Below are 26285 nucleotides of genomic sequence, written 5' to 3' on the forward strand. Positions count from 1 at the left end.
CATGAAAGTGAAAGTCACTCAGTCATGTCCAACTCTTTACCCAGGGATCAAACCCAGGTCTCCCACATTGCAGGTGGATTCTTTACCAGCCCGAAGAAAACTGGAGTGAGTAGCCTATCCCTTCTCCAGCAGATCTTCCCAACCCAGGAATCGAACTGGGGTCTCCTGCATTGCAGGCAGATTCTTTACCAGCTGAGCTACCGGGGAAGCCTACCTGATCTTTAAAAGATGAGCCAAAGATGTGTATGGGCTTCCCAGGCGGCGCTAGTGGTGAAGAATCCGCCTGCTAGTGCAGGAGATACAAGAGATGTGGGTTCTATCCCTGGGTCGGAAGATCCTCTGGAGGAGGGCATGGCAACCCACTCCAGTATCCTTGCCTAGAGAATCCTATGGACAGAGGAGCCTGGCAGGCTACAGTCCATAGGGTTGCAAAGAGTTAGACACGACTGAAGTGATTTAGCACACAAAGATGTATATGTGGAAGCGAAGAGTTTTAAGTGTCAACACCAATCCAAAGTCTGTTAGCTATTGCACGTCTTGGAAGATGATGGAGAGGAAGAGTATTTAATAATTGGGGGTATGAGTGCGCTGACACAAAGAAAGTTGGGGACATGGAATGAGTCTGACTAGCTGGTATCCTCACTACTTCTTTTTCTCTTCCAGCCTCTCACAAGTGGACTTTATTACTATTACATTATGGAATTGGCTTTCTATTGGTCTCTTATGTTTTCTCAGTTTACAGACATTAAAAGAAAGGTAAGGACGTTGGCTCCCTTAACACCCTGATTTATGGCACCCTCCTTTCCAGCAGCTACCATTATGTCATTGTGATGGATTCTGTGTCCTGATTAGGACCACAAAAGAAGGTGAAAGTAGGTTCAGTGTGACTTTTAGCTCTTTGTAATGTTCTCAGAAGTAAGCCCTGACTAGTGAAGTATATTTGAGTCATTCAGGGCAGCCCAGGATGAAAACAGTTAACCAGCTAAGAAGCATACCCTTTCCTTTGTTTTTCTCCAAGGTTCTTACACATATAAAGCTCAAGAAACTAGTCAAAACTTAGGGATAGCAAGGCCTGATCCAGGAAAAGCTTCGATTCCAGAAAAACTTTTGCCATTAGTGACCTTGTTCCCTCTCTGTTCTCTCTTCTTGGTGACCCCACTTACTTAAAAGAATGTCAGTTGGAAGGGGTTTTAGATGTTTTAGTTTACCCTTTTCTTGCTGTTATTTAGGAAACAGATTCAGAGAAGTGAGTTGACTTGCCTACAGAATGGCAAAGTTGGAAATGACTTAAGTTTTTTGTAAGTATACAGGAAGGGCAGAATCTTCACCTTTTATTGGCATCCACCTGACATAATGCAATTCCAGCAGCTCTAACCCTAATCTGTCACTTAACTCATGGTTATCTTTGGTAAGGAAAATCAGGGTTAGCACTTGTGGGAGTGGATTGACATTAATCTGGCTTATTAGTTGTTGTGTAACCTAGAAGTGTGATATATAATTTAAATGCCTCTCACCCTCCTTTGGTTACTCAAGACAGTTACACATACTCCTATGGAGACATAGGTCTCCTTATTAAAATTTCATTTTAATACATGACACATATAAAAAGGTTTATAATATGTATGTAGGTTTTAAAACATTCTAGAATGTGTACTTGTAAACTCATCCCCAACTTAAGAGCTAGAACATATGATTGTATCCATCCATATGGAGAGCATAGACTTTATATCCTTGCTTCTCTGATGGAATTCACGTGCCTCCTCCCACCCTCTATCCCTCACTGGGCTGAGAAGTATACATTAGCTATGTGTAATAACTCAGGTATTTAGAGATTTCCCAGGGTCTAACCTTGTTATTTGAACCCAAGAGGAAATTAGAGCTTTAAATCTGAGAGCAGGAAGTGCTTGTAGTAAGATGGACTATTTAGCATTTCTCTGAAATGTTTTGAAATAGCTTCTCCCCTCCACAAACCTCCCCTTTCTCTTGGGTCCCTTTGGTTGAAATTCCCTTCATCAATGCAGAAGAATCTCAGACGCTCAAGGAATCTGAGATATATAAGGCTTGTATGCCTGACTACCACCTGGGAAATTATCTCCAGGTATCAGCTATGCATCTGAAGTCTACATGTTCTGCAGCTACCAAAGAAAATTGCTCTTTTCTGTGTTTTAAGCTATAGATTGAGTGTAGATTATGGGTCAGTCACTGATGTGGAGAGTTTTGGGTGAAATGTTAGGCAACTCCCTAGGGGAGAATTTAAACAAAATGAAACTCTTAAGGGGTGGGATGAGACCCTCCGAGAACAGTGCAGGGCACTGAGTTGTGTAGCAGCTCTGTGGCCTTGCCTTTACCTGCCTCTGCTATTTGCATTCCTTCCTAGGACTTTCTGATCATGTTTGTGCATCACCTGGCCACCATTGGGCTTATTACCTTCTCCTACATCAACAACATGGTTCGAGTGGGAACGCTGGTCTTGTGCCTACATGATGTCTCAGACTTCTTGCTGGAGGTAAGACCCCTCAACGACTCTTCCCTCACTAGTCCTCTTTACTTTTCTTCCTATCTGAGAACTGGCTTTCTCCCCGATTCAATTCTTATCTTTCTTTATCCAGGCAGCCAAGCTAGCCAATTATGCCAAGTACCAGCGTCTCTGTGACACCCTTTTTGTGATCTTCAGTGCTGTTTTTGTGGTGACTCGCCTAGGAATCTATCCATTCTGGTAAGTGTTAGGGAAACTGGTCACCAGTTTAGGGAACAGACACCAAGATTCCCTAACCCAAAATATTGCTCTGCTTTTTGCTTGACCTAACCTGACCTTTTATGGATTTTTGAAGGACCTCATTTCCCCTGTACAGTATTTCTAATACAGTATGATATAGACCGAGAGCATCCAACTCACTTAGCTATGGCTCTCCTGATTCATCTCATTTTATGGCTGAGTAACTCCTTTGCCCTCTTTTGCACTGATTGCAGACTTCTCGGGCTTTTGCTTATTTTCCTGCTCTATATTCTCTCCCACTCTGACCACTCCCACTCCCACAACACTCTCACTTATATACTCACTACTTTATATTACAAGTCATTGACTCTGTGGGTTGGAGATTTTCCTTAGTCTGAGGGAAGTAGTCAGCTGTCCTGTATGTGTGTGAGGATCTGAATTATTCCTAGGGTTATTATTAGAATTGTTGTCCCAAATTTGTGATACTCTGCATATTTGGATTAGTAATATGACTTATTTGAAGTGATTAGTAATCTGACTTATTCTGTCAGTTGCTAAGAGTTCTATATCTTCCATTATTCCTAAAGATAGAAAACTCCATGGGCCCCTTTCTTTACTATCTTCTCACTGTGCATGAATATCCCTGGAACTTCCACTGCTAGAAGGTATGGTGTAAAAATGCAAAGTTCTGCTTTCCGGGAAATTCACCTTCATCCCTATGTGTCTGGCTTTGACTCTAGAATCTGACCATTGACCTTCCTCTTATAGGATCCTGAACACGACCCTCTTTGAGAGTTGGGAGATGATCGGGCCCTATCCCTCCTGGTGGCTTTTCAATGGCCTTCTCCTGGTCCTACAGGTTCTGCATGTCATCTGGTCCTACCTAATTGCACGAATTGCTTTCAAAGCCTTGATCCGAGGAAAGGTAAGGGTAAAAGATGGCTTCTTTCTTTGGGGTATTACCAAGCAAAAAGCCTAGGGCTCTAATGTTTTCATCTTTTTTTTAAGTATGAGTGTTTAGCCATCTAAGACGTGACTTAGATGTCAGAGGCAGGATCTGCCTTCTTCCTGCCCCATAGGAATGACTTTTGTTAAATAATAAACAGGATTAGGTTTTGGAGACCATTTCAGCCTACCCCTTACCTACATCACGGATTTCATATTTTTATTTTTAGCATGGAAGCCTTTTTTCAAAGGAAATCATATGCAGAGTTCCAAGATGTAAACCGTATAGAAGCCAAGATGTTAGATTGCCTAGGAGTGGTATGGTAATTCACAAGCTACCCCAAGATGACCACACTGTGGTGTTCAAGATACAGTTTATATAAGGAATCAAGTACCAGCCTCACTGTTGAATGAGGCAGGGTCTTAAGTGAGATAGGTTTTTAGGGCTTCAAATACCCACCTTAGTTCAAGAGCCCAAAAGCACAAAGAAAGGCGTCATTCTGTGATAAAACTCATAACTGAATTTTGCAAATTCTGAAGTAGTCAGTCAAACTGTGATTAGCCTGAGGGATTCAGCCTTCAGTAACATACAGTCCCAAGGGGAGGGGCTCTGCTGGAGGTTATGACTCTAGGACAAAGGGATGGAATGTTTCCCAGGAATATATGATCTCTTGTGACACTGTTCCTTATGGCTTTAATTGCTTTCAGAACTTGCTTAGTGTGCCTGTGCATCTTGGTGTAGCTATTGGACATCTCTCTTTTCCCCTGCTTTTCTTCCCTGACCAGGTGACCTATCCAGGAAGGATTAGACCCAGACTCTGTACTCTCCACTCTTTTCTCACCTCCTTCCTTTTTTCTATGCCTGGTGGGAGCTGGACAGTTTCATCTCTTGCATGTAAGTGTATCTGTGCTTCTAGTGTTCAGTGAAGCATGTCTATCTGAATGTTTCTCTTCCTTCCTTCGCTTTCCTTTCTGTTCCCTGCATTGTATGGAGCATGCCTTCTCTCCTGACCTTGTGGGGCATTGTTGAATGGAGCTCAAGTTGCCAGATTCTTTTTCCTAAATTGAGGCAAGAGTAGAGTCTGCTCTTTTTTTTTCCATTTCTGTTTTTCCCTTCTATCCCGCCCCCATCCCTCCTTTTTGAGCTTCCCTTTAGCTCAAATCTAACACACTGCCCTCTGGTGGAAATTTCCTGACAATCAGATAATCAACTCTGGGTGATCTGGGTTCAGAGGTCAATAGCTATAATAAGCCATAGAATCTTAGAGTTAACCAAAGCAAGTACCCCACCCTCTGGTAACAGCAGTTTTAGTATTGTTTCCTTATCACCTCCTTCTCTTATTTACTTAAAAAAAAAAAAACGCCACACATTTATTATCCTTCAGTTCTGGAGGGCAAAAGCCTGACATAGGTCTCACTGGCTGTCTCTCCTTTTCACTTTTATGGTCCATGGTAGAAAATCTGAAATACTTTGCTAGGTATGCAGAATAGTTTAGATCGGAAAACCCTGCTTTAATCCAAATCCTTCATTTGAAAATACAGAATAAAAAAAAGCTGAGTTTGAAAGGTGAAGACTCAGAGAGAATAGCACGATTGGGACTGGGATTCCTGTCTTGCTGACTGCCAGTCTGCTTTTCTTTTCACCATGTTGTGCATCTTCAGGATACTAGAGAGGTAATCCTGTTACGAGAAAAGGGAAAGAATTGAAGCAACAAGTGCATTGGGTGTTAATATTTGAGCCCAGGAAGAGTAGGACACCTAAAAAGGCCCAGTTGTGGATCAACTCTGGGGATACGGCAGAACTCTGTAGATAGCCAAAACCGCCGCGGAGGCAACGACGGCAGCCGCGGGTTGTTGTGTTGGCCTTTCCTCTTTTTGAGGTAGAAGAGAAAGGGTATGTGAATATTTTTAGCTCTTTTAGGCTGGTCCTAAAAGGTAAACTCCTCTACCAGGACAGCTACTTACTACATTGAGAACAGAATTAGAGATGATGAGAGAGAAACAGAGAAAGCAGGCAGGTATTCATAAGTCTCTATGGTCCCGATAGTATTTTGAGTCAAGGTGCCACCAGAAAGTAGGCCAGATTGGAAACAGCGCCCAAGCATGGGCTCTGTGGGCTCTGTCTGTCTTACGATTCTAGAAGAGTCCTGTCCTTACCTTTCCTACCTTTGCCCCCATCCCTCCCAGGTGCTTAAGGATGATCGCAGTGATGTGGAGAGCAGCTCAGAGGAAGAAGATATAACCACCAACTCAAAAGGTCCCTGTGGCCGCAGCTCCAGCAATGGTGCCAATCGGGTGAATGGTCACATGGGAGGCAGCTACTGGGCTGAAGAGTAAGGTGGTTGGTATGGGGACTTCAGCATAGACGGACTTGTAGGGCCACTGGCAACCTGCTCCTCTTGGGCCTCCCCACGTCTACATTCCTGGGACTAGGGGGTGTGCAGGGCACTGAGGAGAATCAAAGAAGCAAATATTTTCACTTAAAAAAAAAAAACTCAGCCGTTTCGTATTTAATAGCCTCCAGGTTCTTTCAGTAATGTTATTTGCTCCGTGTGTGCGCGTGCGTGTGTGTATGTGCGCGCCTGTGCATGTGCATTTGTGCATATGCGTGAGTCTCGTTGCCTAGGTTGGGGCACATTTCTGGACTAGGGCCATTAGGCCTTGCCTGGTCTCCTCTGAACCCACCTCAGTCCCAGATTTGGCTGCATCTTGAATTATGCTGTTTCTAGAGTGTCCCCTCCCTGGTTGCCCATGGCTCTTGAGCCCTGACCATCTGAATGGAGCAGCTGAATTTAGCTCCACGTTTCTGCACTGTTTCTTCTTTGGAGCTGGAATATTTCGCATGAAGTTGTATGCAAACAGACAACCATGAAATGGGTGGCCAGAGATTGCTGCGGCCCCTAGCTAGATCCCCTTCCTGCCACCTGGTAGTGACAGGGACAGCTGCTGATACCCTGCTCTTTATTCAATGGTACGCAGGAAGTGGGGGTGGGTGGGAGGAGCGGGTGAGCTGAGGGCTGGAGGACAACAGCCACTGGGTGAGCTGTTAACGGTTTATACTATTGTTTACTCTTCTGTGATTAAAAGTGCTTCAACCCTCATCTGCTGTCTCAACCTCTTTAGTGACTCTATCCCCAGTTCCCTGAATCCATAGTCTGATTAATAACTTTTTCAGGTCTGATTCTAGAGGCCATTGGACACCCAAGTTTTTCCTTTCTGTGCATATGCTAGAGAGAGAGTACCTGCATTTTAAAGCTTTATATTTTAAGAAAAACAAACGTGTAGTGATCATACAAAAAAATACTAGGAAATAAAAGCATGTATATTGCCAAAGCAGCAAAGACTGGTTGAAGAGCTAAGACACCTGAGTATTTCCTGTATTTCCCATTTTATTGAATACAGAGACTGCCAGTTAACATCTTAAGATGGAGATAAGTGAGTCTAAACCAATGTTTTCTCTTTTAATTCTAGTTTCTCTTTTAGCCCATGGAGAAACAATTTTCCTAATCTAGATTTTTCTGTAGTTGAGGTTTAGGCAAAATTACCAGTAGTAGTATTTATCTCTTAGAATATTTTCCATTCAGTGAATATTCAGATTATCAAAATATTTCCAGATGCTCTTATGTACATTAAGACATATGGAGTGCTTCATTGTTAAGGAGACGGATAAAAATGGAAAGAAATAGGTTATTGTAGGTTATTGTTCTAAGAATCAAATACTCATTTGATGTTCATTGACATTACTGGGATACTGACCCTACTAAATTTATCTTACTAAGAGGCTGGATTTTAAAAAGACTTTCTCTCTCTCTCTCTATATATATATATATATATATAGCACAAGGGCAAATTAAGTTGTAAAAAATCCTACGTAGTTATTTAGTCAGAACTAGTCAGGAAGACTAAAAGACTAAGGTCTTACATTTAGTTCCTCAACTTACCATATTGTTGAATAGTAATTGTGAAATATGAAAATACTTTGGAAAGTCAGACAAGGTATGTATGCCTTCTGAAGTTTGAACAGTTGCTTTGTAAATAAGATTGAATTAGTTGTCCCAGTTAATCTGACACGCAGTATAATTAATAATAGTTAACACATAGCTGTTTATTACATACCAGGTACGGTATCGAGTACTTTACAGAGGATTAAAATACAGCAAAATAGGCTAACTTCGCTAAATTCAGATACCTAGTAAAGAATCGGAGTCAGAGTCTCTGTTCTTAATCACTATATGCAGCACTTCTCAAGACTTCATGTGAGGAAGAATAGTTGTTGAAGAAACATCTAGCCAGAGGCATAGACTGATTAGAGTTAACTTTGGACGACTGAATTGAGATTAGAGTCGGTTATAGGAACAGGGCTTGTTCTGAGCATATAGGTGAAATTGGAGGGAAGTGAGAGGGTCCTGGAGGGTTTAAATACAGAACTGGAAGATAATAGTGTTAACTGGGATGGCAAAACTGTCATAAGGCCAGATTTATAGATGGCCTTGGAAGGTTTCATGCCTGAGAGCAGATTAGATGCAAACACATCATCCCTACCCGAGAACTAGGAATATTTATAAGAGAAGCAAGGCATTACCTCTCCTCTGTTGAATATAAAAGAATGTGAGAGACCCCTGGAGGTCCAGCCATTAAACTCCACATTTGCACTATAGGGGGTGTGAGTTCGATCCCTGGTCAGGGAACTAGATCCCACAAGAAGTTTTAACTTTATTATTTACTGAAAAGATAACACGTTTGTATAGTGCTTAACTGCTTTGAAGATGATTTTACAACATCAAAAAGCAAACTTCAGAACACTTTGTAAAAGTAGGGATTGTTACCTGCATTCTATAAATGAGTGTTCGGATTGTACCTTGACCCTAAGTGGGAAGCTGCTATAAATTGGGAAGACATACCAGGTCTTCCCTGATAGTTCAGTTGGTAAACAATCCACTTGCAATGCAGGAAACCCTGGTTCAATTCCTGGGTCGGGAAGATCTGCTAGAGAAGGGATAGGCTACCCACTCCAGTATTCTTAGGCTTCCCTTGTGGCTCAGCTGGTAAAGAATCCGCCTGCAATGCGAGAAACCTGAGTTCGATCCCTGGATTGGGAAGATCCGCTGGAGAAGGGAAAGGCTACCCACTCCAGTATTCTGGCCTGGAGAATTCCATGGACTGTATAGTCCATTGGGTCGCAAAGAGTCAGACACAACTAAGCGACTTTCACTATGTCCACCTAAAAATATGGTGTAAAACAACAGTTTATTATTTTTCATGGTTTGATTGGTTAAATGAGCGCAGTTGGAAGTATCTCATATGGTTACAGTGAGATGGCAGCTGGGAATGGAGTAGTTTATAGAGACTCAACTAAGCTGGATGTTGAAGATGATTAATAGTCTGGCTAGAAGTTAATGCTGGCCATTCCCTAGGAACTGTCGGGGCTGTCAACTAATACACCTAAATGTATCTTTCCATGCCTTGAGCTTTGCTCAAATTCGTGCATTGCATGATGCAGGAATCAGAAGTCACTAGGCCAGTTAGTGTTGATTGAGGGAACTCCCTGGCGGTTCAATGGTTAGAACTTGGTGCTTTCACTGTGGTGGCCCAGGTTCAATCCCTGGTGGGGAATTAAGATCCCACAGCCTTGCAGTGTGGCCAAAACTAAAGAATGTTGACTGGAGCTGGCACACATGATTTCCATTGTATCCTACTGATTGGAGTAGTCACAGGGACCACCTAGATACCAGGGAGTGCTGAGGTAGATTCTACCTCTTGATGAAGGATTGGTGAGGTCACTGCAGAAGGGCACGGGAAAGGACTTCCCTGGTGGTCCAGTGGTTAAAAATGCATCTTCTAATGCAGGGAATGTGGGTTCAATCCCTGGTTGGGGACCTAACATCCCACATGCTGTGGGTCAGCTAAGCCCATGTGCCACAACTACTGAGCCCACTTCTTCTGAGCTCATGTTCCACAACAGGAGAAGCCCCTTGCACACCACAACTAGAGAAAGCCCATGTGCCAAAAATGAAGACCCAGTGCAGACAAAAATTTTCTTAAAAAGAGCATGGAGAATGGTTGCATTCACCTTTGAAAAATTCAGTCTGCCACAGTGACAAAACAGTCTCAGAAGTTGTTCAAAAAACACAAACATTTTAGATTGCCTGTTATATATCATGAGCTTTCACAATCCTAAAACCAATCATGAAGTGTAGTTAGTGGGTGGTAGTATGCCTATTTTAAACCAAGTTCTTCAGACTTTAGATCCAGTATGCCTGCAGGAAGACATTTTCACTTCAATGAAATATTTATCAAGTGCCTACTTGATGATAGGCACTGTGGCAGAGAAGCTAGAGACACAAAGACGAACAAGATCTGGTTTCTACTTTCAGAGGGCTCAGACACCAGTAAGGAAAGGGGAAAAAAAAATTATACAATGTGATAGCAACTGTTCTAAACTGTTCTTGGCAAGGTGGGAGAAAACTTGAAAGTGGAGCTGGACCATTAAAGATGAGTAGAACTTTGCCAGGAAAACAGGAATAGGAAGGTATTATGTTTGGGAGAGATGGGAGTCTATGAAAGATATCAGTTCTGGTTGATATGAAACAAACATCTAGAAATGGTGGATAAACTTGAGGTGGTTTTTGGTTTTTTTTTCCCTTTAATGCACAGCTGAGCTTCTAAGAAACTGACATAAAAGATGCAAAGCAGTTGAAAACTAGAGCAGAAGGCAAAACACCTGATGCAGTTACTGAAGGAATAAAGACTTGGGTTTTAATACTGACAAGAGATAAGACTGTGGCCCCATGCAGGGAGCTGAGCTGAGACCTTGAGTTAAAGCAGCAGCGAAAGGAGGGAACTATGAAAAATCCACGCAGTTGGCCAAAGGAGAAAGCAAAGATATTTGAATGCTTGGGCTTGTGAGGTCAGGATGCTCTTGAGAATATTCTCAAATTCTGGGCCCACACTTCATGTGAATTTGAGAACCTAAATGCATACTTCCTTTGTGGTCTGGGAAACATCACAACCACTAACCTTATCCCCAGGTAAGAACTTGCAGGAGAATTGATCTCAGATTAATTATCTCTGGGCCTGTTTTGGGAAGACCTGTACACGATGATGCAGACAGTGCTGGAGTTCTTACTAATACACTACCACCAACACCCCCCACCAAATTGAAAAGGTCCAGAAGATTATCTCAAGCCTGCAGTACATACAGCTAACAAAATACAAGTATCCAGAGTGTATATAATTAAAGAAATGACAAGGACAACCCAATAGGAAGAAAAGGAGAGGGGAGGGAACAAAGGATAGGAATAGGTAATTCCTAGAGAGTGAATATGCCAATGGATAATCACTAAAAAGGTGATCAACCTTACTATAAATCAATGATATGTAAAATGAATAGAATCCACTTTACACCAACAGAATGAAGAAATGTTGCCAGTGTGAGTAACATTGACATAACTTGGAAAAGCAACTTAATAACTAGTAAAGCTAAGTATCTTTTGTAGAAACTAGAACAAGGGAATTAATCGCATTGCTGTTTATAAGTAGGGGAAAAGTGGAAAAAGATCAGTGATTTTTCCACTAGAGAAATGGGATAAATTAATCTACTCATGTAATTGGAATATTATACAACAATTAAAATGAAGAGCTAAGTTTTCCTGTTAATATGGATGTGTCGTCCAGACCAGTAGGACATATATATATTTATGTATGAATTTTCAAAAATGTTACAGGGAATTGTTTCATGTGGTTTTGGAGTCTGAGAAATCTCAGGATCTATAGTCAGTAAGCTAGAGATCCAAGAAGGCCATAGTTGATGGTATAGTTCCAATCTGAGTCCAAAAGCCTGAAAACTAGGAAAACCAGTGGGGAAAGCTGCAGTCCAAGTCCATAGGCAGCGGAAGACAAATGTTCCAGCTCAAAGACAGTCAAGTAGAAAGACGGCCCTCTTACTCTACCTTTTAAAAATATTAAAGGGACTTCCCTGGTGATCCAATGGCCAAGACTCTGCACTCTCAATGCAGGGGACCTGGGTTTGATCCCTGGTCAGGGAACTAGATCCCACATGCCACAGCTAAAGACTGAAGATCCCACATGCTGTAGCTAAGACCTGGTCAGTCAAATAAATATTTTTTAATTAAAAAAATTAAAGTGTTACTGATTTATGATAGTTTGACATATATATTTTTTAAAAGATTCCACATATAAGTGATAACAGAGTATTTGTGTTATTTCACTAAGCATAATACCCTCCAAGTCCATCTGTGCTGTTGCAGTTGGCAAATTTTCATTCTTCTCTTTGGCTGAGTAATATTCCATTTTTTGTGTGTATGTGTGTATAATATATCTTCTTTATCTATTCATTTGTTGATGGACACACTGATTGCTTCCATATCTTGCCTATTATAAACAGTGCTGCTATGAACATTGGGGTACATGTTATCTTTTCAAATTAGTGTTTTCATTTTCCTCAGGTTTATACCGAGGAGGAGAATCACTGGATCATATGGTAGTTCCATTTTTAGTTTATTGAGGAACCTCCAATACTGTTTTCCATAATAGCTGCACCAGTTGACATTCCCACCAACAGTGTACTGGGGTTCCCTTTTCTCCACATCCTTGCCAACATTTATTTGTGGTCTTTTTGACAGTAGCCATTCTGATAGGTGTGAGGTAATATCTCATTGTAGTTTCGATTTGCATTTCCCTTAATGATTAGCAGTGTTGAACATCGTGCCTTTTGGGCATCTGGGTATCTTCTTTGGAAAAATGTCTATTCAGGTCTTCTGTTCATCAGGTTGTTTTTTTATGTTGAGTTGTATGAGCTTGTTGTTGTTCAGTTGCTAAGTTGTGTCTGACTCTGTGACCCCATGGACTGTAGCCTGCCAAACTCCTCTGTCCGTGGATTCTCCAGGCAAGAATACTGGAGTGAATTGCCGTTTCCTTCTGCAGTGGATCTTCCCGGACTGGGGATCAAACCTGTGTCTCCTGCACTGGAAGGCAGATGCTTGACTTGACCACTGAGCTACAAGGGAAGCCTTGTATGAGCTTACTTTACCTTTTCTATTTAGGCTGTCAATGGATTGGATAAGACCCAACCACGCTGGGGGTGGGGGGGCAATTGCTTTATTCAGTCTACAGACTCAAATATCGATGTCATCCAGAAACACCCTCTCAGATGCACCAGGAATACTCTAACCAACTGGCCGGATCTTCTGTGGCCAACTCGACACATAAAATTAACCTTTGCAAAGGATAAATATCAGAAGCATAATGTTGAGTGAAAAAGGCAAGCTGCAAAAATATATATATATGTGTGTGTCCCGTCTGATGCAGAGTTACATTACTTGTTTAACCCAGAAATATATTTAGGGTGTTTCTGTAGTAAACATACAGAAACATACAAGGATGGATACTGCTTATCTTTATGGAGGGAGAGTATGCATTTCATATGAAATTTTATTTTTGGTGGTCTTCAATAAGTTTGGAATAATTCATAATTTTAAAAAGCTTTTCCAATGTAAAAACAAGTATGTGGCATTTTCAGGGAACTCTAATCTGTTGGAGTTGGACCAAAGTAGCAAGAGATGGGAATAAGAAGGTGGCTTGGGACCAGATTGTGAAGAACCTTGACTATCAGGCTAGAGTTAAATTTTAACTGGTAGATCATGGGAGGCACAAAGTTTTAAGCAGCAAGAGGAGTTTTCTAAAACCAGTTGTAGAGAGTGTTATCCTAGGACTTAGGACCCGACCTTAAAGAGGTAAAGGAAATGGCTTTTTTAAAAGGGGGCCTATGAATTGGCATAGGTCTATACATGGTAAGGTTATCTGTACCACCTTCACCTCAGCCATCGACATACAATTCTGTTTTTCCTTTTAGCTCAGTAAGGTCTCTTGTAAGGCAGGCCTCATCAGGAAGAGTTTAGCCATAAGCCCTAGGCCTATAAAAGTAGATTAGGAATCTACCTTCACTCAACTGGCTTCTATGAAAGATGTTTAGGAAACAATATGAAACTTTCTAGCAATAACATGACTTTCTTTGCTAGTAGTAATTTATTATAAGGAATTGTGGCTTGCACAAGTATGGATGTATTCCTTGTGGCCCTCAGTATGGCTGTTCTGTCCCTATAGCAGCGTTCCCAGGACAAGCTGTAGCTCTGCTACCAAAGCTGATCCTAACGGTGGGGAGAGCTGTGGGGTCCCAGGCTCTGCCCATTAGTCCTTCTCTCCTGAGGCTCTGGCCTCTGAATAGTTGAAGAGACCAGAGAAAAGATAATTCAATCAACATATATTTCTTTATGTACATGTAAACACATTGAAAATGGTAATAGGAACAAACCAAGCTCAACACAGGTAATTTCTGAGTAGGGAAATAGGAAGGGTGTTGGGTAAGGGGCGGAGGGACAATTATTTGTCTATATTTGAAAATATGTTATATTGAGGATATATTCATGTACCTTAAAAAAACTTCAAAACTAGTAGATATGATACAAATGAACACTTTTTTCCCTTTAAACAAAAAACCTGTTGAAGCAAGTGTGGCAATATAAGTCAGTTAAAACTGAGGAATAAGTATATAAGTGTTATTTCTAAGTTCCTTCAGCTTTCATATGTTTATAACTCAAAAAATATTTTTATTATAAAAATCAGATATGCTCATTGTAAAAAATGCAACTAATTAAGTGCCTGACCTCTCCTTTCACCTTAATAATTATTAACAGTTTGGTATATAGTCTTCTGGGACCACTTATCAGATAACCAAGTGTATACAAGTGTGTTTCTTTTAAAACAAAAATAAGAGATTATACCATACATATTTTGCTGGTTTTTACTTATAACATTCCATTTTATGAGTATACCATTATTTGTTAACTAACTCCTGAGCTTATTTAAGTTTCTTTACTATTAACATAATACTGCAGATAATACCTTTGAATGAATATATCATACAGTTGTGTGGCTAGAGTCCTAGCACAGAAATAACTAGGTAAGAAGATATAGACACTTAAAATTTTTGATAGGAAAAGAGTATACAAACTTGTATTGCCATTCATTAACAAAAGATTTCCTTGTATTATTTAAATATTAAAAGTGCTGTGAAAGGGTTGGTTGCTTGGGAGTGCAAAAGAGGTCTTAAATATCATGATAGGGAATTTGACCTTGACCCAGTAGCCAGTGGTTTTCATCTCTATTTTTAAAGCCCATTACCTTTGTTTTTCCTTGCGCAGGCATTTAAGGGCATGTTTCCTGACATGACCTTGGGCTGTATCCTGAAGTTTTGAATGAACTATTGTTTTATTGCTTTTAAAGAAGGTAAAAATCTTCAGTTTTGTTTTTTCCCTTTGATTTGAACGTTTCCCAGGAATATTTCATTTCCAAGTAGTGAGGTTATCATTTATTTATAATTTTATTGGATGTGATCAGAGAATACGATCTATAAAATTTCTACTTTTAAATTATTTTTAAAAATTTTTGAGTAAATAATCAGTGTTTATAAGTATTCTATAGATACAGAAAATTATCTCTTCTGTATTTATTATATATGCACATACTTGTGTATCAGGTTTGTTGTATTCCTCATTTCTTCTGTTTTTCTTCCTCTAGTGCTGTTCAGTTCTGAACAAAGTATAATACAGACTCTCACTATCATTGTATTTTTATCCTGTTCTCCCTGTATTCCTAAGAATTTCTCCTTCAGTTTCTTAGTTGCAGACAAATTTATGATAACCACTCTTCTTCATAATTTATGTCTTTTTATATTACCAAATGATCTATTTATTCCATTTAGTGTTTTTTAACTTTTCTTAATAGTATCACTACTGCTTTACGTTGGTTTGCATTTGTCTGATACGTCTTACCCATCTATTTTCAACTTCTCTGTATTAGTGAGTATGTGTATTGGAAACTATATATATTTTGGATTTGCCTTTTTAGCCCAAATCTGTTAGATTTTGTCTTTTAATGAGAGAATCCAGTCCATTGATACTTAGCGTAATAACCAATGAACTTAATTATATTCCTTCATCTTAATTTGACAGCACATAAGTCTATTTTCTTAATTCTTTTTAATTAAATACATACAGTTCATGCTCAGTTCAGTTCAGTTGCTTAGTCGTGTCCGACTCTTTGAGACCCCATGAATTGCAGCACACCAGGCCTCCCTGTCCATCACCAACTCCCAGAGTTCACTCAAACTCACATCCATCGAGTCCGTGATGCCATCCAGCCATCTCATCCTCTGTTGTCCCCTTCTCCTGCCCCCAATCCCTCCCAGCATCAGAGTCTTTTCCAATGAGTCAGCTCTGCGCGTGAGGTGGCCAAAGTACTGGAGTTTCAGCTTTAGCATCATTCCTTCCAAAGAACACCCAGGACTGATCTTCTTTAGAATGGACTGGTTGGATCTCCTTGCAGTCGAAGGGACTCTCGAGTCTTCTCCAACACCATAGTTCAAAAGCACTCAATTCTTTGGCGCTCAGCTTTCTTCACAGTCCAACTCTCACATCCATACATGACTACTGGAAAACCATAGCCTTGACTAGATGGACCTTTATTGGCAAAGTAATGTCTCTGCTTTTTAATATACTATCTAGATTGGTCATAACTTTCCTTCCAAGGAGTAAGCGTCTTTTAATTTCATGGCTGCAAGTTCATGGGGTTTTCAAGGCAAGAATACTTGAAAGTATTGGCAAAGTAATGGCAAAGTGGTTTGCCATTTCCTTCTCCAGTGGACCACATTCTATAGACCTCTCCACCACGACCCGCCCATCTTGGGTGGCCCCACACTGCATAGCTTAGTTTCATTGAGTTAGACAAGGCTGTGGTCCGTGTGATCAGATTGGCTAGTTTTCTGTGATTATGGTTTCACTGTGTCTACCCTCTGATGCCCTCTTGCAACACCTACCGTCTTACTTGGGTTTCTCTTACTTTGGACGTGGGGTATCTCTTCACAGCTGCTCCAGCAAAGCGCAGCTGCTGCTCCTTACCTCAGGCTCGGGGTAGCTCCTCTTGGCCGCCGCCCCTGACCTTGGGCACAGGGTAGTAAATACCAAACAATTGCTTGAAATTAGGTTTTGACAAGCTGTATTTGAAAAGACAGTAGGTACTCCAAGTGAAAATGAGGCAGGAGAGGACTGAACCTAGGCAGGAAATAAGACTGGACAGATACATATTGGCATACTATATACTGCTACTCTATTAGAATTCTCCAAAGAAACAAAACTAATACATTAGAGAGACAATAAGAGTGAGAGTAAGATTTATTTCAAGGAATTGGCTAATACAATTGTAGGGACTGGTAAGTCTGAGATCTGTAGAGCAGGCCAGCAGGCTGAAAATCCAGGTGAGAGTTGATGTTACAGCCTTAAGATCCACAGGCTGCAAACTCAAGTCGGATTTATATCCTACAGACTTGATGCAGAATTCCTTCTGTAAGAACTCTGTCCTAGCTCCTAGGGCCTGAGCTGATTGGGTGTGGTAAGATCCACAGGCTGGAAATTCAGGTAGGGTTTATATCCTACAGACTTGATGCAGAATTCCTTCTTTAGGAACTCTGTCCTTGCTCTTAGGGCCTCAGCGGATTGGGTAAGGCCCATCCAGACTATGGAGGATAATCTGCTTTACTCCAAGTTGGCTAATATGTTAATTATATCTAAAAGATACCTTCATGGCAACATCCAGATTGATGTTTCACAAAATAACTAGGCACCCTGGCCTAGCCAAGTTGAAATGAATTGAACCATCACCCAGTACCATAGCAAATGTCAACCAAATATGAATGGATTATTTCTAAACCATCTACTTTGTATAACAAATATTTGTAACACTCACTTTGCTATCCTTAAATGCAATTAACATTTAACTTAGCACACAGAATTTTTAAAAATCAGCATAATATCCTATAGTAATATAAAGAATACTTTTTAAAAAGAATTTATAATAAAATTATTTCCATACATAAATATTGGGCATAGTTATACTAGCACTCAGATGCTTGCACTTTTGTACGTTCACCATGATGAATATAAGGGCTACAAATGGAGACTGATACTATTGTGTTTTATCAGAGAGCCAAATGCCAGGAACAGGCTCTGCCATCAGTGAAATGGTTTTTTTAAATGGTGAACAAAAGTTCTAAATAAAACAAATACTGTACAATCTCCCCTTCATTTATACAGAAGTTGCATACCTAGAGAATTCAGAGTATACCAAAAACTGTATCAAAAATACTTTGTGTAAGGTTATATGCTCAGCTAATTATAAATTGTTTTTTCACTTAAATATTTATGGGGACATTTGATAGCTGTGTAGGACTTGGGACAGTTTGTTGTGCAAGACTATCCCAGGCACTGTAAGAAGTCTAGTATCCTTGGCCTCCACCTACCAAATGCCAGAGATGCTTCCCAATCATTGCGACAATCAAAACACTTTCACCTTTGTCGTGGGCGGGGGGGGGGGAGTGCCACTTCTGCTGAGAACCTCTGTAGTAAATAATAGGAAGCTATCAAATGTATTTTTCTCCCCTCAACTTTTTGAGAAACTGGAATAAAAAGAGAAAAGCATAATGTTACATGCTCTCATATTTCCAATTCCCAGAATTAATACCTCTAACATTTTGTCTTACTTCAAATCTTATTTGTAAAAGAAAAAATTAATAGACCTGTGATGTGATATAATATATATTTTGGTCTTAGTCCCAGGTTCTTGGCACAGAGCCTCTAAGACCTTTGGGAATCTGCAGAGTGATGTGTCTTTATTTGCTAATGGTGGTGAGCCCCTAGATAATTTCAGGATGGAAGCTGGTTGCCAGAGGAAACAGACAAGACAGATTACAAGGCTCGAACTTTCAGCCCTACTCTTTTGATCTCCTGGGAGGGGAGAGCTGCTAGGAACTGAGTTAATCTTCAGATGACTAATGATTCAATCATGCCTATATAATGGAACCTCCATTAAAACTCTTTAACAGTGGGGTTCAGAGAGCTCCTGGATTGAACACACTGAGGTGCTGATAGGGTGCTGTGCCCTAGGCATCTCTCCCATTTAGCTGTTCCTGAGTGGTATCTTTTATAATAAACTGGTAATTATGGTTTCTCTGAGTTCAGTTATATAAGTCATCATAGCAAACTGTCAAGCCTGAGCAGGAGTCGTGGGAATGGATCTATAGCTGTCAGGCAAAAGTGGGTAATCTGGAGACCCACTACTTGTGAATGATAGCTCAAGTTGGGGGTAGTCTTCTGGGATTGAGGCCCTTAACCTGTGGTGTCCGTGTTAACTCCAGGTAACTTAGTGGCAGAACTGAACTAAGGACATAGTGTCTGGTGAGTTGGAACATTGATTGGTGTGGGAAAAACATCTGGTGTTTGAAGTTTTGTGAATAGAGGAAAGAGTTTCCATCTAAGGCCTCCTTCGGCTTCTACCCTGTTCCACCTTACCTCATCCCCAATATAATGAATACTGTTGTCCTTGCAATCCATTTTTTATACTTTTACAACCACCTATGTATCCATAACAACAGAGACTATGGGTTTCCTCATGGGTTTGTGATGTATCTTCTCATATTCAATTTCTCATATATATATATAGATATAGATATTGATCTGTGTCTGAGTTTATTTTTCTATGCCATTGGTCTATTTGTCTGCTCCTGTACTAATACAACACTTAGTTACTATTAGCTTTCTATAGTGTCTTGGTGTCTGGTAGCCCCAACCCATCTTCTTTCTTTTCAAAATTGTCTCAACTATCTGTGCTTTTAAAGATTTTTTTTTTAAGAGAAAAAATGGTGTCTTCTATAGATATTTGGCCCAGCGTGGGAGGGTGAAGGGTCAGAGAAACCTTTTTGGAAAAAGGATACAGTAAGATGGAGAGGAGGTTCCATTTAGAGAGAAAGCACGAACAAGCATGGAGACAAGAAACAACGTGCAACCACACGAGGGGTTTGATGCTACGAGAACACAAAGGATGAGGTAGGAACGTAAAGGTGGGTCAAATCTGAAGGACCTGAGGATGCACCATACTAAGGAGTTTGGACTTGACCATATAGGTGAGGGCTTCTTTAACTCACTTGGCTGCACTGGGTCTCAGTTGTGGCATGCAAGATCTTCAGTCTCTGTTGCAGTGTGTGGGATCTTTAGTCGTAGCATAAGGGATCTAGTTCTCTGACCATGGATCGAACCTGGGCCCCCTGCATTGGAAGCGTGGAGTCTTAGCCACTGGACTACCAGGGAAGTCCCTGGGTCAGCGATTCTTAACCTGATGTCTGTGGCTGAGCTTCAAAGGGGATCTGAAGCAGGAGAATGCCATCATCTCCTTTTGTTGCCAATATAGATCTAATTATCAGATAACAATGCAGCAAATCTGATGAGGTCAAGATTGGAACTGTGAACGAAAAGTCTTCTGCAAAAGTGTAAGCAAGACATGACAAGGGTAGAACTGACCAAATGGATGTTTAAATGGTAAAAATTAGTAAGACAATTACTTGGTTGGCAGTAGCATACAGGGAATAAGGTAATAAGACCCCTATATTCCTGACGCAGATGATAGTGAAAACAAAGGGGAAAAAACACGAACAGGTCCTAGAGATACAAAGAAATGCTTAGTATTGGACATGTCACATAAGAGAGGACTATAGATTCGAGTGGATATAGCAAGCAACTGGTTGTATCTGAAGCTCAAAAGGTCAGCCTGGAAGATGCAGGTGTGGAGGTCAGCAGCAGGTATGAATAGCTGACACTTACTGTTTGTCATGTACCAGAGTATTAAACTTAATGTGAATTCTCTCATTCAACTTCAAACCAGTCTTTTAAATCAGGAACTACCACTTAAGCAAGCGTATACTGAGGAAGAGGCTGAATTAGATAACTAAGGGAACAAAGTCTGGGGCTAAGGGTGAGGCTGGAGGCAGGGGCTCTATTAAGAGGATTGGCTCTGGCCACAGGCTCGACAGGGACGCTGAATCGGCCACAAAGGAGCAGATGGGAAGAAAAGAGAAGGAATCCACTGAGTTAAAGTCTTCAAGTTTTAAAACAGTGAAAATGAGAATATAAGAAAGCTCCTCAAAAAGGACTAGTTTTATTGGAAGTGGCACTGGGGAGCTGAGAACCATGATCCTACTATACAGGCAAGTGAGAAGGCAGTGAAGTCCTCCATTAGCATGTCCAGAAAGGATGAGAGGAAAGGGTTGAGGATATAGGAAAGCTGAGTTTTAAAATCCTGGAACAGGGCTTTCAGGTGATAGGTTTAGGAATAGAGAGACAAAGGTCAGAGCAGTGTGTACATGAGAGCAGAGGACAGGTGTCCACAGGGGTTATTTGGCAATTACCGAGAATGACATGAACAAGCCAGTCTCAAAGCTCAAAATGAAATGGCAAGTCTCTCTTCATAGTTGGGTTTTACCTCAAATGCTGTTCTTTCATATCCTCTTTGCAAGAAGAGAACTTGAACCTGATGCTTATACCCACTGTCCCTAAGGAGATAGACTGCAATACTATAGGCTGCCCAAAAGTCCTTCACATTTTAAGAACTATCCCTCTTCTACTTCATGCAATTTTGATACAGCCACTAAACAGGAGCCTCTGCCTCCTGTGACACGTGGGGCCATGCTGACCACAGAACCCCACTACTTGGACATAATAATTGGTCCAGAAATGGCCCCTGACCAAAAAAAAGCTTTGGTCTTTACAGTCTTCTCAGGGGATTTATACAGGTGCTGGGGCACTCTTTTCATTGAGATCATGAGAGTTGAGATTACTACCCCTAGAACTACTTAACAGGCAGAACAATGGCAATCCACTCCAGCACTCTTGCCTGGAAAATCCCACGGACGGAGGAGCCTGATAGGCTACAGTCCATGGGGGTCGCAAAGAGTCAGACATGACTGAGACTTCACCATCACTTTCAAGATACTCTTTAATCTGTGACTAGAAAATGGGTAGTCAAGGCTCCACCTCTGTGGTCCACACCCTATTCAAGTAAACAAAAGCACCAAGACACAGATATGGCAAAGTATTTAATGGCTATAGGTGTGCGTCACCCTCCCATTCCTGTTTTGATTCGATACCCTCTCCAAACTGGCTGTACCAGAGAAAACATGGGCATTTTCCACAGAGTTCGAAAGCCAGTAAGGCCCTGGTCCTCTTGACTCAGAAATGATTGCAGGTGCAGTCTTTCCACAGCATGCCTCAGGCCTCTCTGCTCAAGGAAAAAAGCCCCGCAATTCTATAGGGCTCCTGAGGTCTTCTGTTCTTCTGCAGCCTGGCGCTGGGAGCTGCGCCGCTGGAAATAGTGGTAGGCTCGGACACTGCAGAGGTAGCCCCCATACACCGTGAGGAGCATCATGGAGGTGGAGAAGGTCTTGTAGCCAATGTCAGCTAGTTGCTTGGCAGTTGGCATGTTGTCCCCTATAAAGACAGACTGGATTTAGACCCAAGGATAAGGCCTCATCTGCCCAGCCCCGTCCCCTGCTTATCTGGTTGCACTCTGTTTTGAATAGCTGCTACTCACATGCAGAGTTTGGTAGCTCAGCTGGTAAAGAATCCACCTGCAATGCAGGAGACCCCGGGTCAATTCCTGGGTTGGGAAGATCCCCTGGAGAAGGGACAGGCTATTCACTCCAGTATTCTTGGGCTTCCCTGGTGGCTCAGCTGGTAAAGAATCTGCCTGCAATGCGGGAGACCTGGGTTCAATCCCTGGGTTGGCAAGATCCCATAGAGGAGGGCATGACAATCCAGTATCCTTGCCTGGAGAATCCCCGTGGACAGAAAAGCCTGACAGGTTAGTCCACGGGGTCACAAAGAGTAGGACATGACTGAGCAACTAAGCACAGCACATACAGAAAGATAATTAAGATTCAAAAGGGCAAATAAAGTCTGCATACAAGGTACAGAAACACCGCTCAAACCAGGTGTATATGAATGACATCACAGCTAACACTTGACCCTCCATGTTTATGGAATGAAGTGACTGGTATAGACCACCTAGAAATGTTCTTAATTGGTGCATTACTTTAGGCACACATCAGTTTTCCTGGCCAGTAAGGAATTATTGGAAATAGCCAAAGATTAAATATTAGCAGTATATTATTCTGTCAAGGAGGATCAAATAGGAACTTTCTGGGCAATATCCAATTTGTTTTCCCATAAAATCATCTTATTTATGGCTCAGATTCCCAGGTTGGTCTTCAAGCATCTGTTTAAGCCATAGTATCCTTGAAATAGTGCCAATAGTATGTTTATATTGTTTCAATTAGACATAACCTACAGCATTAATTCTAAGTTTCAAACATAAAACCAAGAACCTATCCCAAGGGCTAAAAAGAAACTTACTGAGGCCCCAACAAATTGTTAACTCACATTTGCTTGAGATAAATTACTTCTAATTTAAGTGTTCCCTGGGTATTCTGAGCTAGGAAACAAGAGAAAGTTTAGAATGAGAATCTCTCATCTTGAACAAAATGTTCCTCAATCTGGGACTCTGAGAGAATTAAAAATCTGACTGCAGTTAGTGAGAATAGGTTTCTTTAAAGAATTTGAAAGGAGAGAAGTTCAAAATTGGCTGGTTGAGGGGATCTTGAGTAGGGTAAGATGTCTAATTACTTTTCAAAGTAAGTCCCATGAGTTGAACACTGCCTTTGAGCCAGTCCTTGAGGGTGGATCCCAATGCTGAGCTGAGGCACAGCTTCCTTGAATCATAATTCCAAGTGGCTACTGAAAGTAACATTAAATAATGTCAGAGGAAGAAAACCAAATGGCACAGGGGCAAGATAAGAAAGAGCTGTTTTCAAGTTATTTGAAGTTTAAAAGGCCTCTAAGCTATGAGACAGAAACACACACACACACAGCAGAACACTAAGGTAATAAGTGAAAGTATTAAAGTGAAGTTGCTCAGTCATGTCCGACTCTTTGCGACCCATGGACTGTAGCCCACCAAGCTCCTCCATCCACGGGATTCTCCAGGCAAGAATACTGGAGTGGGTTGCCATTTCCTTCTCCAAGAATACCAGAGTGGACTGCCATTCCCTTCTCCAGAGGAACTTCCTGATCCAGGGATCGAACCCTGGTCTAGTGCATCACAGGCAGATTCTTTACCATTTGAGCTACAGGCAAGTCCTACTAAGGTAATAAGCTCCTAGCAAAGAGAGCTGGCAGCCTTCAAACTTCGCCTAACTTATTCTTTCTCATCCTATCCCCCATTACCCTAGCCAGACGCTAACCACTTATAGGACCACCTCTTCTCAGAGCTGGAGGAAGAAGGCTGGAAACAGGATGGTAAATCTTGCCTAGAAGGGTGATAGAAGATCTACTGATGAAAAATTTCTAGAATCTCTTCTCCTGTCTAATCCAACCTGAGATTTCTATTTTCAAATTAACAAAAACTCTTTTCAGACCCTGAGCTAAAGCAGGGCAGTAGAAAAGGAGAACACAGATGAAGAAATTATTCTGGAAGTAGAACAAGGCTTATTAACTGGATGGGCTAGGGCAAAGTTGATGTTTCTGCAAGTTAACAACTGAGGAAACTTTATGCAGTGGGATACTGTTAATAGAAAAGAGAAGAAACAGGTGTGTCTATATGTGTGTATGGGGATGGTGGTGGTGGCAGGAAGCGTCAGCCAAGATCATGAATTGGACATGTTCAAGTTAAGATGCTTAATGCAAAATTCACGTGATGATGTCTGTCAGGCACATGGATATGCAAATATGGAACAAATCCTGGGAAAGAGGCTAGGCTACAGATACATACGGAAATAACAAGTGATACCAAATTAGAGGATAAAACCAAAGAGAGTGAAGTCAAGGGAACACCAGTTTGAAGAAAGCAAACAATTAGGGAAGGAAAACAGGTAGGAAATTCCAGAAACACGTGGAATGCTCTTTCATTTAACCATGACAATGGTTGAAAATCACTGCTATCAAGTTACTACCACTAACAGAGGTATGCTTTATCTTTCGGGTGTACTGGGCCAGAATGAAAAAGGCCCATGAACCCCAACATGTCTATGCATTTTTCTAGGATAGAGAGAAACATGATTAGAAGGATCATAACCCCCTTTCACCCCAAAGATAAGAACCGATACTGTGATTTACTGGTTAAGGGAATGGCAATGAAAGAGTAGCGGCTTGTGAAGGTAACACAAGGTCAAGTAAATTCTAGTTTTGTTTTGCTTACTGATAAGGAGATTTGAATGTTTTCAGAGAAGAAGTTCAATTCAGCCACTCAGTCAGATACTACTCTTTGTGACCCCACAGACTGCAGCACGCCAGCCTTCCCTGTCCATCACCAACTCCCAGAGAAGAAAAGAAGAAACTGGTGGCTAAACTGAGTGATGTGGGTGGGATGGAATAAGATTTAGGATGGCCCAGAAAAAGAGGACATTAGAAGTCCAAGTAGAAGGATTAACCTTGAAAATGAAAAATTTTGAGGTTAGCAGGAGAACCTTCTCATCTATGGGGCATCAGGTTTCTTAATAAAGCTCAAGGGTCTGTTACAGGGTTAGACTGGTTTCAGAATAACAAGAAAACAAACAAACAAACAAGAACCATAATGAAAAATGACACAGGGGTGTAATCTATAAAAACGTTTTCAGACTGTGGCTCTTTTTTCTTTTTCTGCCCCCTGAACACGGGAGAACCTCAAAGCTCTGATCTCTCTCCTCTGGAAAACTCATTTCCTCAAATGGGTCCATCCACCTCAGCTTAGATTTACCTTTCATCTACTATCTAGCCTCACTGTATGAAGGCTGCAGAGAAGGTGGCTTCTGTCCCAAAGGAGTTTATGGTTTGATGGGGATAAGCTGTGCGTCCCAAATTCTGTTGGATAAAGTAGAAGACAGCGGTGACCGGAAGAAAAGAGGCATTTTTCGACTTCAGAGACAAAGCGAGGGCTCAAGAAAAGTTAGCAGAAAGGTGGAGAAGGGCGGGCAGCAGTCGTTAGAAGGATTGGGAGGATTTACGTCAGTGAAGAGGGAGGGAGACATTTCCCAGGAATTGAAAGCAGCAAACGAGTGGAGCCAGTAAATCGATAAAACAGGAACGGGTGCCCGGGAAAGCTGCATTTCAGGGCACAGCGGACTACAAGATGAGAAAGGGTCCGAGTTACTAGAGTCAGAGCGTGGAGGACAAAACGCGCGGTGGAGTCAACGCCTGACAGAAACCTACGGCAGCGAGGAGGATGCTGGGCCGGAAGCAGCGCACGATACGCGGTAAACCTCAAGGACACCGAAGACTGGGTATGCGAGGATGCGGTAAGAAAGGCCGGCCCCAGCGGGCGCGCCGCAGCACACCGGCGGCCCGGGCTCCGGCCTGACTCAGGGCGTACCTGGATGCTGCCGCTGCCTCCCGTCCGACCGAGGCCTCCAGCCTGCGCGACCTCCGAGCGTAGCCGGAAGCGGCACCCGGGACCTGACTAGTAAGGATAGTGGCCCAGGAACAACACTGAATGCTGAAGCGCTATTGGTGCCGAACACCACACTTTTCCCGCCCCCTGGCCCCCTTACCCTCTAGAATTTGGCTCCTGACGAGGGTAGAGCCCTGCACGTCGGACGCATCATAACCCCGCCCACGAAGGCGGGAGCCCGCCCCGGTCGCAGCTCTGATTGGTTTCCGCCTTTGAACTTCCGACTTCCGGGTCAGGCGCCTTTAGT

At 41.8% G+C, this 26285-nt stretch overlaps 2 protein-coding genes across 24 annotated transcripts in view; one reads left to right on the forward strand and one right to left on the reverse strand.

Annotated features, from left to right (window-relative positions):
* The window catches only part of CERS5 (ceramide synthase 5), a 30373-nt gene extending 23611 nt beyond the window's left edge, over positions 1-6762 (forward strand). For 4 of the 5 annotated variants that reach the window (XM_027967341.2, XM_042246746.2, XM_060412618.1 and 1 more), the window contains exons 6-10: positions 664-756; positions 2378-2506; positions 2610-2716; positions 3485-3641; positions 5849-6762. In XM_027967341.2, coding sequence (XP_027823142.1) covers positions 664-756; positions 2378-2506; positions 2610-2716; positions 3485-3641; positions 5849-5998 — 636 coding nt within the window. In that variant the 3' untranslated portion in view covers positions 5999-6762. Of the gene's footprint in view, positions 1-663; positions 757-2377; positions 2507-2609; positions 2717-3484; positions 3642-4447; positions 4557-5848 lie in introns of all 5 variants that reach the window. The other variant, XM_027967342.2, reaches the window with a different exon arrangement.
* Positions 6763-21643: 14881 nt separating this feature from the next.
* LOC101119459 (cytochrome c oxidase assembly protein COX14) lies at positions 21644-26204 on the reverse strand. Of its 19 annotated transcripts, none has more exons than XM_060412620.1 (5): positions 25961-26025; positions 25349-25452; positions 23242-23352; positions 22151-22234; positions 21644-22047 (listed from the first exon to the last, which is right to left on the reverse strand). In XM_060412620.1, exons 2-5 carry the CDS (start codon positions 25353-25355, stop codon positions 21866-21868), a joined length of 384 nt encoding a protein of 127 aa, XP_060268603.1. In that variant the 5' UTR covers positions 25356-25452; positions 25961-26025; the 3' UTR covers positions 21644-21865. The 19 variants fall into 19 exon arrangements, with proteins under 19 accessions (XP_060268603.1, XP_060268604.1, XP_060268605.1 ...); XM_060412621.1 differs by having other exon boundaries at positions 25801-26025; XM_060412622.1 differs by lacking the exon at positions 25349-25452.
* Positions 26205-26285: the final 81 nt, after the last annotated feature.

Source organism: Ovis aries, chromosome 3, assembly GCF_016772045.2.
Source record: "Ovis aries strain OAR_USU_Benz2616 breed Rambouillet chromosome 3, ARS-UI_Ramb_v3.0, whole genome shotgun sequence".
NCBI lineage: Eukaryota > Metazoa > Chordata > Mammalia > Artiodactyla > Bovidae > Ovis > Ovis aries.

What these genes read in the sequence shown, in the direction of transcription:
- LOC101119459 (XM_060412620.1), bottom strand. An exon ending in CATGGGACTTACTTTGAAAA is followed by an intron (nt 22,235 to 23,241) that starts GTAATTAGACAT and finishes TCCCTTCTCCAG; the next exon opens with GGGATCTTCCCAACCCAGGA. An exon ending in TGAGCTACCAAACTCTGCAT is followed by an intron (nt 22,048 to 22,150) that starts GTGAGTAGCAGC and finishes CTGTCTTTATAG; the next exon opens with GGGACAACATGCCAACTGCC.